Genomic DNA, 16,032 nt, shown 5'->3' on the forward strand with positions numbered 1-16,032 from the left:
GAGAGGAGAAAACCTCCTTTTCCCTGTGAGCATACGACCATAGTTCGCACCGGGGTTGCTTACCCGATCTTTCGAAAGGTTCCTCGTATCCCGGCCCGCTACTCATGGAGGTAGAGAAAGGAGTTGCTGGGTAAGAGGCTAAGGACCGCGATATGGAGTCTATTTCATTTCTTCAGGTATACGAAGTACCACCGGTACACATTACTCAGCATTTGTCATGCCACCCACATACGAAAATAACATATCGCTTAAATTGAGGACTTGCAAGCACTCGGGGTATTTAAGAGACTGGTGCTCCGGACCATCTTTGGAGGTGTTCAAAAGGACGGTGGTGGCGTTTTAAACGTTTTGAGATAGATAATTAATCATCAACCACTGGTTAGATTCCTTATACTCCAAAACCATCTGCTCAGAACTAAAGCATTTTCGAACGTAAGTTTGAAGCTGCGAAAGCACTGTGGTACGCCCCAACCAAAACTGATCGTCAACAGCTACGTATTATATCGATCACAACACCCGATAATGTGTCACATCGATGTGCTTGCAACCGCGAAGTCGAGCTCTCGATAATATGTTCGCATGAAGACGCCACCGGTGTGATCGCGATAGCTGCGGGGTGCTAAAAATTCCTATGCTTGTATAAAAAGCAATGGGCAACGGACGGCTGCAGTTCATTCCAATTGATAGCTTGTGTTCCAACGGAAGCAAATCAAGCGATCGCAACTGTCCTAGGAACGAAAGTGAGTTGCGTGCGTAGAGTGAACCGAAGACTGAAACAAGGCAACAAGCTCCAATATCAAGTGATCCTAGGCGTGAATAGGTTTGAAAAAGGAACCTCTCAGATCATCATGGCTTCATCGTCCTACGTGATATCAGTCGTGTTGTGCGCATTCTTTCTTCAGTTGCATGGAATTCCACTACCCGGTAGCGAAGGAAGTAGTGGCATTCATCCTTTGAGCACATTATTTAACCCGGACGTTGGTGATTACTGGAGTGGGGGAAATGAAACACTGGAAACCAACAGCACCAACGGAACCCACAAGGATCTGTAAGTGAATAGTCACATTTATGAATGAAAACTTTGTTATTGGACAATCAATCATGTTCGGAAACAGCGAAATTTCAAAGGCGTATGTAGTGATTATTTTTTATAAAATATACATTTTTTAGTGTTTGTTGGGTTAGTGATATTATGATTTAAGATAGCAAAATAGTGATTCTCAGCGAAAACAACAATGTGGACATTAATTTTTAAGACTGTTAGTGCTGTAAATCTGGTAAACCATAAAGGTCGAGAAGGTAGGAAAGTAATGAGATGTGTGTATTACCTCTGCGTGAAGTTAAACGCATTTTACAATAATATATAGAAATGCTAATATTTATTTTCCAAACTTAGATGCACACTTTCATGACAGAATTTGGCGTGAACGTATAGATTTGATAGTTTTCCGTTAGGATACGGCAGACATGAACAATTTATCTACCTAGAAGTGAATTTTAAAGCGGTGAGCAATTTTAGTGACGATTTAAATCGAACGATCTTACTTCGCTTTTGCTTCTATTCGAAGAGGATAGGAATGAGATGTGATTACTGATTTATCTTCACTGACAAAAAGGAAGGTGGTCCGATTTGCTCATATATTGTCGGGTGCGGAAAGGGTTTCTATCGCCGAGTAGTGATTTCTCTAATGGACATCAATATTTAGTCGACTTGGATTTTTATTTTACAGTTTCGAACAAAAATTCGAAAACGAACAAAGCAGAGTAGTGGCACTGCTGCTGTACCGTTGACCAAATACAGAGCATGTATTGATGGATGACCCCATCAGGAGTAGTACAAAAAGATAAGTGTGCTAGGAAAATTGTGGGTAAAACCGACACCACTCCAAATCTCTGATTTCAGGTGATTATCTGACAGAATGTTGACACACTTTGAATAAAATTTCAATTTCTTGTACTTCTAGACACTTTATAACTGGTAACGCGTAACAGTCGAAACAAACCAAAATTAGCATTGATCACCATTGACGAGATGGATTATCAGAAATTTTGGTATCGGTTATTCGGTAATAATTTGTTTATTTTTAGTATGTAATCCATCTCTGATCGATAATTGAATATTATTTTGTATATGTTGTGGAAAAATAGTTTACTTTTCTATTTATAAACATTAGAGTGGGGCGCAGTTGTATGGGAAAGCACAAACTTCATCCAATCAAGTGAGATCAAGGTTTTTCTGAACCGTTTCGGGACCCCAATCAACTATGCAAAATATGGACTCGATTGATTGCGTATCCGCTTTCCGCATCGCGTTTTAAATTTATATGGAGATTAGTATGGGAAAACGTACTTTTTTATGTTTTTGCTCTTAGCGGCTTCAATTTATCGTCAATCACGTGGCTCAATACGTTAGCATATAGTCTGAAAGATGCCGAAAGACTTTGCCGAAGAAGGTACGCAGCTGGAAGGTCTACAAAAAATGTTATTACGCTTCGAAAATTGTTAGTTCAAACCATATGCAAGAAATCAATGTTTCTGCCAGCACTTCCGGACAACGTTCCAGCAACGTACACTCAGATAATAATGTAGACTTAAATGACTATTTTTCATGCAAAATCACGGTTCAGCTGGGTTTATGCATAACATTACTAAAATGTAGATAGCTCTGTAAAACTAAATTCAATATAGAAACCCAATGCATAATTTTTAGTTATTTCAAAACTAAACCTGTGCAATTGACAGTGTCACAAAATAACTAGATTTTAGGCATATTGTGAGTCAATTTTAGTAACTTTTTTGCTAATTTCTAATCATTGTTTCAAGCTCTTTTTCAAGGAAAAAACTGCTTTTTTATGATGTATGGTTTTTTTTATTGAAACCATTCTTGTAGTATAAAATGGAACGTAAAACATAAATCGAACCTGTCAAACATTCTTATGAGGATGCCGGCCTTATTGATTTCCGTATTTTTTCGCATAAATTATTAACAGAAGCAGCGCGGCTAAATTTACATACATCGTAAACAAGTATATCAAAGAAACTGAGAACTTTCTTTGCTTTGGATGGAACTGGATAGTTGAAGATCTTATACGACTTAAGTACGACATCCAAAGCCGGGAGAAAACTATGCCCGATATGCAAAGCTGTACCGTTGATTATCGCATAGTATACACCCTCTGCGAAAGAGAAAGTGTCACAGAAGACATAAGGCGCTGTGTCAACCAAATTAGTTAAGAAGTAGTCCAAATTTTTGTCCTCCTGACGCCATCGGACAAAAACTGATAAGAAGTCCTCAATCGGTGGTAGATCTTCTGGGTCTGATTTACGTGCGCCTTGTTGTGTAAGCTCAGAGGAAATTTTAGCTAAAGCTCGAATTCCATCTGAAAACATATAAAATAAAAATACGATATGTGGTTTACCTTACGCATTATATGTACTATAACTTACCATTCGCAATTTCATCGAATTCATGCTTGAGCATTAAACACAACGGAATAATGGACTCGAAGCTTGTTGCGTTTTGCTGGTTTGGAAACATGAGCTCAAATTCCTGATGGATCTAAAAATCAACAAACAAACATTATTTGCAATATTAAGACGAATTATATGTCTTACCGCGTCTTCATCCAATAAACATGGAAATTCGGACAAAATTTCAGAACTTGATTTGTTAGAGGCTCTTATCGATTGCCTGTACCGGAAAGTTGTTGTCAGTAGCTGCATTACACGTGGATATAATTCTGGGGTGAACTCTGTAGCGCATAGTTCCTCGCAAGCGTTAACTTCTTCATCAGATAACTTTAATTTCTGCTGACGAATCCGCTTAGCTGGGTTTGATTTTGATTTGTAGTTTCGGATCCAATTTTGAATAAATCCAGTGTGAGATCCTTTATCTTCGCCGTTACATTTCCAAAAGAATTCGGCCTGAAACGATTGAATAATAATGGTAGAATTAAATAAATGGAATAGCATTAATTCTTCTTATGACAAGTGAAGACTAAAAGGCTCTGGATAATTTTCTTATATAAAAATAAACAAAAACTTTTATTCTTAATTTACAACAAATCCCATTGGAAACCTAACTCAGGGACCATCCATAAATAACGCCACGCTTAAATCACAGAGAAACAGACGTCTCACTTAGAACAAAATGCAATCAAAATCATCGTCACGAAAACTTTGTCGCCCAATGCTAAAATCCCGGTGAGTGGCCAAGCGGCAACCAGATGGCGGTAGTGTGCAAACGTCAAACACAAGCAAAATCGATGAAAGCGCCATCGGTGGCCGATTGACCACCTACAAAAAGTTAAATAAACCGTTAAAAAGGTGTACGATGGAACATATGTTGAGTGAGACGTCTGTTTCTCTGTGCTTAAATTTAATAAGTAAAGCAGGGGCTACTCCGTTCGTGGCATTTTTTGTATGAAATCTTGGCTAATCCTACAAGTTGGGGTAATTTATGAACGTTCACTTATCTAGCATCACCATTAAAATAATACTCACTTCAACTGGTTTCCCCGGAGTATCGCATTTCAGACAATCGAAAGCTTCAACGATGGCTTTCGCCAACTTTTGTTTCTCGTTAGGAGTGATCTTTCTAGGAATGAGAGGACCAATAGTGTTGTTTGAAGATTCTTAAGCAGAGCAAAAACTTACCTTCCAGTTTTCATCGCACTGTTGAATACTTTGGGACAAATTGTACGGCAGATTAGATTTTTCTCGTTTTTCTGAAGCGCTCGCCCTTCTGCAAGCTTCCCGTACAACAATTTCTGGCAGCTTAGCTCCGATTCAAGGATACCCTTGATTTCTGAAGGACTTATTTGAATGTCCTCATCCATTGTGTGTCGTTTCTTATTGGTTGAATCCTGCAGAGGAGTCGTCGAGCAACCTTCACTTCGCAATGCCTGCTGAGCTCTGTCTATCCGTAACCATGAGCCAAGTTTTAATCCGAGATCACGCATAACCATGTCCTGAGTCAGTAGAAGGAACGTTTCTACAGTGTTTATCTGTTCATCTATAAAACATAGGAAATAAATAAAGATAAATTTAATTGTACTTGTCTGCACAAGGTGCTCTATTCCGGGTCGGAAATAAAAAGAACATTTTGAGGAGAAAAAGATCTCACTTACCATTCAATTTCATGATTAGCTCGTCACCCAGGTCTTGGCGCACTGCATCCATTTCACCAAACAGTTTGGCATAACATTAAACGTAAAAATTAAATATCATTTGATTCTGTTGCTAACATCAGTAAAACGGAAAACGGCAACAACAACAACAGTGGCATGCGCTTTGGAAAAGTCAAAAAAGATATCGCTAACGCTAAAACCAAGTTACTCATAGTCATGCTTAAAATTACTCATCGGAAGAATAGATTTTAGTATATTCAATGCATAAATTCAATTTAGATAATAAAATACTAAGAAAAAGTGTTTCCGTGAATTCATCGATTTCTGAGTGTACCTTCTTCAACAAAGTTTTTCGGCATCCTTTGAGTTATACTTTAACGCAATGTGCCACTTAGTTTATAATGTACTGAAACCTCTAGAAGTAAAAATGCAAAAATAAACTTTCTCCCATACTAATTTCCATACAAACTTCAAACGAGATGCGGAATGCGAGGAAGCGACCAATCGGGCCCAAATTCTGCACAGTTGTTTAGGACCCACAATGACTTCAAAAAACCATTGATTTGAAAAAATAACCATGATGCCCCACTCTAATAAACATCCACATGTAGCTCAACATTTTTATGTTACCAATTGGGTAAGTTCGAATGCCTTCGAATCGCAAAATTCCTTTGTTTTACTAGACTCATTAGTCGCATGTACCTAGTGCACCTACGAAACTGATTATTTTCATTTCTTATTATTACTGCACCATACGGATTTAATTTTAAATCGCTGTTATAAACAACTTTTTCAAATAGGTTCAATGGGGGACCGACTGTTTACTTCGATGACATTTACTTCCAGGGTGCAGCAGCCGTAAAAAGTGTAGACAACAACCTTCCGTGCACCATGTTTACGGTACTCGTCACTGAGTGGCGATACGCGGCGTTTCTATCTGTGTTGTTTAGCCTGCTACTCTATGTTCTGAGATTTTCACATTTTCCACCATGAGCTCATGGAAGAATGGTAGTTGGAAATCGATAAAATGTATGGGAAAATCAAGTATTTTGCAAATTTATTGAAAATGGTGGTGTTTTTGAAGAAAGTAGTGATAAGGAATGAAGTATGAGGTGAAAAGACTCCTGCACTTAGTTTGCACTGATTAGTAGTCTAATAGCGATAAAATTTCGATTTTACTACCATTGAAAAAACGCCATCTCTTGCATTAATCGTTTTTACTGGTACCTTATTGAAATGCAGATCTATCAATATTTACATTAGTTAATAAATTTGTTATTAACATTCATATACTTTATATATGTTATATATGTAGATAATGTGTGGGCACGTTGTATTCGCGTTGTGGGCACGAACACCTGGTCTGTGGTAGAGCGTTTACATAAATAAGGTACACCGGGGCAAGCTGAAATGCGGGATAAGTTGAAATGGAAGCTGTATTTTAGGTAGGAAATGACAAAAGATATTTTAGTTACTAGATAAAGATTGTCCCTGTCGTCGCTGTCCGGAACATCTTTTGCTGGCGAGGATAGGGGAGCTAAATGTCAAAGAAGGAAAATCCATACGATTTGACAGGTATGTACCACACATGTTTCGGACAGCAGAACAAAGGGAACAGAAGCGACAATCTTTATCTAGTAACTAAAATATCTTTTGAAATGACCGAATGCTCTGATTTTTTTTTCAACAAACTACTCCCCTAAACGCACCTTCTGACTGCCACTCCTGGAAGATTGCAGCTTTCAAAAACAATCTCCGCCATTGTTTATTTTTCGCCTTTTGTAAAATCTAAACCAACTATTTGGCGTGCCAATGAAACAGGTCTCAAAACGATGTTTGGAAGTGTTCTTTCATCAAATTTTCACGATAGGTAATCATTCAATGTTGAATAAGCATAATGATTATGAAAAATCGATGAACGACCCGTTTTAATTTTTGTATTTTGGTTGTTTGATATTACTCCGCATGTTCAACTCTTCGGAGCAAATAGAAATGCGTGGTGCGGGGGAAGTTGAAACAAAGATTCAAAACGTCACCCTCGAAATCAAAAGTAATTTTTTTTTTTCAAGAGTTCAACTTAGTCCATAAATACATACATTCAAAAAACATGCAAAGTTCTGAAAATAAATTTAAAAAATTTCCGGCCATTCCGTCATGAATGCAACTCTCCTACAATGAATGTAAAGAATGAAAAGGAGTCATGTTCAAACTGCAATTTTGAGATTCTTAATCTACTGAGCAGAGTGAGCACTGACTCTCGGAAAAATAAAACATAGAGTATGTAAACGTTTCGTGAACTTCACCTTTTACTTCCCCAGCTACCTATTTCTCCAATCGAAGAGTTTATGAGAGACTAGCAGACCCGACGAACTTCGTTTCGCTTAAAATTTATTTATTCTCTGCTTAGTTCTCGAGTTATGTGGAAATTTCTGTTTGATTTGTATGGGAGCCCCCCTTTCCAAAGGAGGGAGCCCCCCTTTCCAAAGGAGGCGAACCATCTTAAGAACCTTCCCCGGTCCCATAAGGTGATTATAGAATGAAGCCCGTGGTGAATTTCAAATTCACCACACGTTTATCTACATACATTTCCAAAAACCCAAATCTGGTGTAATAGTTTTCGTACAGTGCCGAAAAACAAATTATGAATTAACCGAATTAATCAAGTGCACAATATAAATACAAGTGAACCAAATAATGAATCATCCTGAATAGTAATCCGAGTGGTCACCAGTAGGAGGAAATCGATTTGATAAATTTTCAGCATAGTGCGTTCTCCAGAAATTGGTATCTGAAAATACGCTTGTGACTTTGTTGTACACTGCCTTTATTCGCATAAGAGTCCCATGTCATTTTCTCCGACTTGAGTAATTTGCCGTTGAATTTATCAAACTTGTTTTACATGGAGAAATACAAAAAAAAACTAATAAATTGAAAAAATCTGCTATCTTTACAAAAATTTGACGTAATACTCTTTACCTGTATTTATTGCTGTGGGATAATAAAATGGACCATACTTAAGTTTATTTTTTGTGTAAAAGAGTACCTTTCAAAAACTAGAACATCAAGATGAGACAACTAAAGTGGGATTTATTGTCAAATTTCTAGAACAAAGCCTACTATTTTATTAGTTTTTCTTAAACAGGAGACAATTTTAAGCTAATTTCTGAAAGAAAATCAAAAAGCGTTCAAAAACTTACATGGGACTCTTATGCGAATCCTGGCAGTATTATAGTCACCTTTATGACCTCGTGCTTCTTGAGTCTCATTGAGTACACCCGATTATGTTTTTACACGGATTTTTTTTTACACGGCCGTGTAAAAAAAATCCCATACAAAATTTTTGCAAAGTTGTTCCATTTTTCATCATTTGTCGAGAAATCATAAAACTTTTTTTACACGGATTTTCGAATTTTGAACTGAAAACTTTTTTTACACGGAAGGCATCCCCACGTGTAAAAAAAGAATCGGATGTACATACATTTTGTTATTGATACGGCAAAATTAGCTTATGTCTGAATATAACCCAGTGTTTCAACTTGCCCCGATACGCGGGGCAAGTTGAAACACTGCGTTATAAACTATTTAGAAATTGAGATTTCAAAACAAAGCAACATTCCCATCATGACTGCTTGTAATGTGACAGGTGACCGGGAACCCGCTACATTTTCTTTTGGTAGCTTGATAATGAAAATGCAACTGTTTTCGCTTTCACATGACGATAATGAAAACTACCAGTACTGCACCCAACCGGCGGTTGTTAGATTTTTCAACAATTTTGTATAAGAATCTACCAAAACCTGTATAAGAACTGGGCATATGCGAAAATGCTAGATTCTTATACAAATATTGTATAATAATCTAACAATTGTGTAAGCTTTTCTTACATTTTTTGTATAAGAATCTAACAATTTCGCATATGCCCAGCTCTTATACAGGTTTTGGTAGATTCTTATACAGAATTGTTAGAAAATCTAACAACCGCCCTACGAACTCTCTTGCCATTGGTGTTTGTCGGCGTCACAAAATTTTGGAGAGTATTTACCTTGGTCAACAATGTGATTGCGCGGTAGTTGCTATAATCCAGCTTATCGCTCTTTTTGTAAATGGGACACACGACAGCTTCCATCCACTCATGCAGCAGAACCTTATCCTCCCAAACCTTGGCAATTACCCAGTACAGCCGATCTCCTCCTGGATTTCCTAGAGCCGGAAGACGTATATCCTGCGTGCTCCCAGGTTTATTACCATACCGCCACCGTTGTCTGCCACATCGCCATTCAGGTGCTATTCGTAGTGCTGCCGTCAACTTTGGATCACCTCACGCTCGTTCGTAAGAAGGTTCCCGTTTATGTCCTTACACATATGGGGCTGCGGCACGTGGTCCTTACGTGAATGGTTTAACATCTCATAGAACTTTCGTGCGTTATTAGCGCGGTACAGTTGCCCCGTCTCTTCACGGTCTCTGGTGCTTTTACACCTATGAACTAACGACTTAACATCCGAGGTGCATTCACTTTGCATAATAGTTGCCTTTAAACATAGCTGCAGCGAGGTAGTTGTCGGGTTCAATATTCACAATGCGGTAAGTACGGACGTTTGTGATGTCGGAGAAGAATTAGAAGAGTCGATTAGAACGTGGTCGATTTTCTTTTTCGTTTCTTGATTAGGTGATTTCCATGTGGCCTTGTGAATATTCTTGCGGGGGAAGAAAGTGCTTTGGACTAGCATTCCGCGGGGGACTACTTATCCGGTCCGATGACCGGTCTATACTTTTCCTTCCTGCCTACCTGAGCGTTCATGTCACCGATGACCATTTTAACGTCCCGCAGTGGGCGTCCATCGTATGTCTGCTCCAGCTGTGCATAGAACGCTTCTTTCTCGTCGTCAAGTCTCTGTCAAATTTCTTTGTCGCGTCGTGTCGTATCGCTCCTACTCGTGCTCCGCCCTAGGATCACCACCAAACGCCGTTGATAGACCCAGCTATAACGATGGGCTTTTCTAAATATTAGGAGCTATCGGGGGTTTAGACTGGCTTTATGGCGGGAGCTTATTATTCGTTCCAGTTTGCGTTGCAGCGGTACACTATCACCAACGGTTGCGGTTGTCGAAGGTGATTACTGATTACTGCGCAGAAAATTCATTCGCAACTATGGCGACGGTAACGGATCAAGAGCGGGTTAATACTGAGCTTTTGAAGTAAAATACCAACCCGAGCAGGAGCGACGATCTGGATAACAGAAATTGGTATGAACTAGCCTTGCATAAGAGTAAAATGCCAAAAAATAATACCAGAAATTAATATGCAAAATACTTTAGGCATAACATGGGGGCCGTACACTAATTACGTAAGCAAATTTTCTGGGTTTTTCAACACCCCCTCCCCCCATGTAAGATTTTTCCCGTACAAATATATTTTTATTTATATGGAGCGTAAGAAAATGGCAAACCCCCCCTCCCCCCATGAGTGCTTACGTAATTAGTGTACGATCCCATGCTTAGGTATTTCAATACCAAACGCATCACAAACTAAGGCATGTTTGCCCCTGTTTGCCCTAAGTATTTTGCATATTAATTTTTGGTATTATTTTTTGGTATTTTACCTGTTATGCAAGGCTAGTTCATAACAAAGTATGGTATAAATAACAGAATGAGATATTATTGAGGTATTTCTCCTGCTCTGGAATGTACTAAAGACACAAGATAACAAAGATTAAAGAATAAACACTACCTCTAAGCTAAGAGCAAGACATTCTCCAATAGGTGAGATTTGTCCAGGCAACATTTTTGCGAATATTTTTGAAGCAGAGGGGAGCTCACTCAAAAAAAAAACTGTAGGTCTTCCTTACATAAGGAAACGTTTGGTAGAACGGGAAACAGATTAAGAATACAACAAATTAATTGTATATTGTTTGAAAAATCGGCCGTACGAAAAATCATTTAACATATCTTGGCTGTGCATATGCAAAGCACATTTTTCCGAATTGGACAAATTGATTTGCAAAAAAGATTCCATCTTTTCTTTTTCGCAAATAAATAAATAAATAAATAAATAAATAAGTGCCTAACAAGTGAATGAGTTTTTTTTTGGACATACTTACACACAAACAGATATTCCCCAGAAGTAATGCTAGGAGGCAGTTTCTGGGGGAAATGATTATTATCTTCACTGATTCGTCTGATTGGCCCTCCGGGCCTGCTATCAAAAATTAGTTTATGAAGTGAACAAATAGTCTTTTCGTTACGCCTTGGTGTATGAGAGAGGCAAACATGATTTTTCGTAACATCCGAATTGCCGGTCTTTCTATCGTTCTAGTCGTTTAAGCATATTGCGATTTCATTGACGAACAATCGCACACATCAAATGCTTTAGCCAGCAAGTGGTTGGCGTAGCAATGAGTGATTGATTCACACACTATATATTGTATATACAATCCGCCCAGCAAGTTGTTCAGTATGTTAAGTTCTTGGTAATAAACACATGTGTTCGCTTGGCTGTGGATATACAACAGTAAAGCTCATGTGATGATTGCAGAAAAGAGCTAACTGCGGTGGATGTTGGTACTCAGATTCAGATGGCTTTTTCGCATAACGTGACCTTAAGTGGTTTTGTTATGTACGGGTTGTGACGCCTATTTAGAGAGTAGAAGGTTGTGGGTTTCAGTCCCACCAAGACACGAGGATTTTTTTTTCGCATGTTTGGTATCAATTTGTCCAGTCTTGTGCATATGCAGTATACACAGCCAAGATATTCAACAAAAATAGATAGATATACAAAATTAGAACTTCCAGTTACCTCAAAGTTGTATTCTTGGGCTTAGATTAGAATCAATTGTTCATGTTGTTATCGAATGGTAACCTTTTTAGTAATTGGTGTGGGGTCGTCGGGTTTATTTTTTTTCAGATGGTAATCAAAGGGCAATTCAAAATTCGCTCGTTTGGCTGCGGTGATGATGGTTTCCAAAAGCATTGATGACGGGTGCTAAGTCAGAACAAATGCGAAATTGGGTAGCTATGTGGGCGGATGTAGCGAGAGTAAGTACCGAGTGGGGGATGAGATATTTTGCTCTGTGGAAAAGGTGGAAGCGACAAAAGAGATGAGGGATTGATTAGTCGTGTGCTCGAACGATGGTACACGGTCGTGATTCGTGAAAGACAAACGTCGACAGATTCCTCGTGGAGATTACTGCGAAATTGACTGAAATTGTTTTTTTGATAGTTCGTTACCTAGAGTGGATTGCCACCAGGACCGCGAAGTGGAAATCGTTGCCAAGGCGACAGTGAGAACGCATTTGACGCCGTCCAAGTCTTGGTACGCCCTCGTCTTCCGACAGCCGCCGCCAATCAAACCACTCGACGCCGTCCCTCGATAGACCACCAGCCTTCTGCTAACGAGCCACCATCCGAGCCACTATCACCATTTAGCCGCTTTCAACCCCGTTGCGGACCGCCACGCCACTGCCACGTTGCGCTACGACAGTTTTTCTTCATCTAAACCGTCCGTCAACCGTGGGACTATCATCGACCCCGTCGTTAGGCATCAAGCCAGTTCCCTGAGGCCATTTCATGCCGCCAGAAATATTCGACTGGTCAACTCTACACCATTGCTAAGCTCGCTTGTATTGAAGCCATCCGCCGCCAACGCTTAGATTAGAATCATTTTTCATGTCATGGTTGTTACTCCGTGATCTCTGTGATCATAATTGGATGGATCATAATTGGCATAAATTGCACTAAGATGCTAGTGAACAGAGATTCAGATTTACCACTTATCTATCTATCACCGAGCTCGTCAGTAACATCAAAATTTCACACTACGTATTTAGAAAGCTGTTTTGTAGACTAATTATGGTTTTCAGGACCGTTTTTAAAACAAACATGTTACTTGGAAGGGAAATAACCTTAAATTAAAGCCCACGTCATGTATTATGAACATCTTAATTGGTCGGGGATGCATAGAAATTAATTTATTTAAGTGCCTATAACCTAATGAGAAATTCGATGTAAGAATCTTTTCAAATTTCGCATCAACTATTTCCGAACGTGATCATCCATCATAAAGATTTCGATGAACCGGAATTATTAGCAAGCTAAATCTAATTAAATCTACCTCTCAACAGCTATGTCATCAAAGCCGTAGTCTATGAAATCGGAATTCTAGTCGACGCCCCTGACAATGATACGGAGGAAATCGGAGATGACCCCATCACGTGAGTATATCCGCCAATAATCCAAATATCTAGTCACTCATTAGAATGGTGCTAATTAGTTGTTTTTCCTCTCTCGACATCGCCATAGGGAGCAACAAGTGGATCTGACCTTCTTCAGTCACGATTCGAACAAAACCCACATTAATTTGGGCGACATCCCGGTACCGGTTGCAACCAGTGTCAACGGACAGGTGCTGACTGGCATCGCACCGGTTCATGTCGGAGCAATTTCGGATCTGCACGATCTGGTGGCGACGCTGCCCATCACGGGTACCATTGTCAACATCACCCAGTCGAACAGTTCCTATGTGACGCTCACGCAGAAGGACATCGACGAAATTGAAAAAGAACAAGACGACGGCGTCAACGTGGCGGACCTTGCGAAGCTCCCACTCGAAGCATCCAGTCATCCGCTGATACCGAATGAGCTTGACAATGTTGTGTTAAATCTGGCGGCGACCGGGAAGAATTAGATTGGGAGCGAGCAGAAGACCGAAATGACAAAGTCGCACTGTTGTGACGTCTGTTTGTAGGATAAATTATGATATGCATGTGATATATTGTGGGTCGTTGTAAATATATGTGAGCATTGATGTGTTTTGCTATATGAGGTGTTTAGAAGGTGGATAATTTTGCCGATGACATGGCCAGGAGCCAATCGTGTTAATTGAATCCATTAGCAGAAGCGCTAATGTTGTCCGCTATCGAAGAAAACAGCAACAAATGACTACTTCCTGTCTATTATCAGCTTTTCATTTTTGATTACGAGCGTGATGACCGCACAATTCGTTGTTCCGTAATTATAAATAATCCTGGCTTCCAATGCTAACTCCTTTCCGGATCAAACGCCACATTCAGCGAAGGTTGCATATCACGCACCTATACTTATACACATTTTACACAGATTCGATCTTAGTGTAATAATTACTAATTTCTGTACGGGGTATTCGGGATGGAAATATTAACACGTTATGTTCGGTCTTCAGTTATACAACGAATGAGTCTTTATTCCACCTATTTCTCTGTACAATTCTCAATCTCAATATCGCCTCTCTCTATTCTATTTATCTCTATTGCTCATTTCTCAGTACGAAAGGGGATTGTTTGTTACGTCTACTTTCATTAGACCTCTACAACTCCTCATCCCTGAGGAAAGTTATTTGATTAACCACTGCAGTTATTCAGAAAGTACAAAATACAAATCGATTGCAAATATCTATAACTCGAAAACAATTTGCTATTTTTTTTTTAATTTTTTTTATTAAAAATAATAAAATTCATTTTAATTTAAGAAAACTATTTGTTTGGACTAGTAATACGCTAAGAGAAGAATGAATTCTGTCATCAAAAGAAAAAGTAGAATCATGAAAAAAAATACACAGCGAGGTATGGGATGCAGCTCTCAAAATAATTTTCAAAATTTCAAAATGATATTTATTTACAAATAATTTATAGCATGAGGTTAGAAATTTGATTATCTACATTATACATATATTAATTTGATTGTTAATGACAATGAAGTTTTTTCTTGAAGTGATTCCGGAGATGGTAGTACTTTTAAAGTTTATTGAATTTCTAATCCCGCCTAATAAATCATTTTCAAAAAAATCTCTGTTTGTAATTTTTAAAATTATTTTCAATTCCATAGGCTATACCTTGCCGTGTTAAATTTCAGTGATTCTACTTTTCCTCTGATGACAGCGTTCATCCACTTCTCCTCGCGTATAATAAAATCATCTTGCATTTTCTTTATAGAGCGACTTTGATAAATTTGCATGCTTTATTCTTTCAGTTTTTTTTAAATGTATCTACACTTCTTATATCATTAGGATTCACTTCATCACTCAAATGGGAATTATCATCCCCCTTAAAAATAAAAGATTCGGCTGGAAAACCGTAAAATTCAGAACTCGAATCCGATAAATTTTCTTCGCTGTCATGCCGTCTCCGTTTATTAGTTCTGGTGCTTGAACCAGGTTGATTACTGTGTCCATGGCTCGTTTTATTATTGTTGCTTCTACCGTAAATAGAGTCAAAAGTGCTGTGTTGTTGCTGTTGGTTGTGCTGGTCATTTTTCTCTCCTTGGAAAACCAAAGTTCTTGAGGTTTTCCGGCGAGAAACCGGTAAAGTTTTTAGCTGGCGTTTATGTGCCAAAACGATCTTGCTTCCAATTGTCACTTTTCAAATCCGAAATGGTTTCTTCATCCTTCAGCATGTTGACGCCGACCGCAGACACCGAAGGCTTGGCAAAAGTGTTCCTCCACCCCGAATAGAATACGTCCAACCATGTGCGTCCCATTAGGGGCGTAAAATCACTATTGCACTTCGGAGACGAGCCAGCCTCGGGCTAAAAGTCTCCTTAATAAAGACACAAAAAAAAACTAGGTATTGCACTTCAAAAATACCAAAAATAGCTTTAGCTTTAGACTTCTATTTTGCCGACAATCGTCAACCTACAGGGATTAGACAAAAAGATTGAGATAGGCAAAATTTTGTCGAAGTTCAAATCACCATAACTTTGCGTAGAATGATCGGATTTCGATGAAACCGGGACCTTCGGAAGCGAAAACTCTTCTAGTATACGGTCCCCATGCGAAACATCAGATTGGCCGTTGGCCACCGGAGATGTTCCGGGTTTTCCGAGGATATGTTAAAAATGCATTTTTCTTCTGCTTGTCATGTTTTGTATACGCAAA

The 16,032-nt window shown here is 38.8% G+C and overlaps 2 protein-coding genes across 2 annotated transcripts; one reads left to right on the top strand and one right to left on the bottom strand.

Moving 5' to 3' along the window:
- The first annotated feature begins 631 nt into the window (after positions 1–631).
- On the top strand, positions 632–13,941 carry LOC134214955 (uncharacterized). Its single transcript, XM_062694228.1, has 3 exons — positions 632–1,048; positions 13,247–13,336; positions 13,425–13,941. Exons 1-3 carry the CDS (start codon positions 849–851, stop codon positions 13,807–13,809), a joined length of 675 nt encoding a protein of 224 aa, XP_062550212.1. The 5' UTR covers positions 632–848; the 3' UTR covers positions 13,810–13,941.
- LOC134214954 (uncharacterized) lies at positions 2,806–5,383 on the bottom strand. The gene is made up of 6 exons (XM_062694227.1): positions 5,130–5,383; positions 4,657–5,014; positions 4,504–4,597; positions 3,616–3,924; positions 3,448–3,559; positions 2,806–3,380 (listed from the first exon to the last, which is right to left on the bottom strand). The coding sequence occupies exons 1-6, from the start codon at positions 5,179–5,181 to the stop codon at positions 2,935–2,937; spliced, it is 1,371 nt and encodes a 456-aa protein (XP_062550211.1). The 5' UTR covers positions 5,182–5,383; the 3' UTR covers positions 2,806–2,934.
- Positions 13,942–16,032: the final 2,091 nt, after the last annotated feature.

Source organism: Armigeres subalbatus, chromosome 2 (genome assembly GCF_024139115.2).
Source record: "Armigeres subalbatus isolate Guangzhou_Male chromosome 2, GZ_Asu_2, whole genome shotgun sequence".
Classification (NCBI taxonomy): domain Eukaryota; kingdom Metazoa; phylum Arthropoda; class Insecta; order Diptera; family Culicidae; genus Armigeres; species Armigeres subalbatus.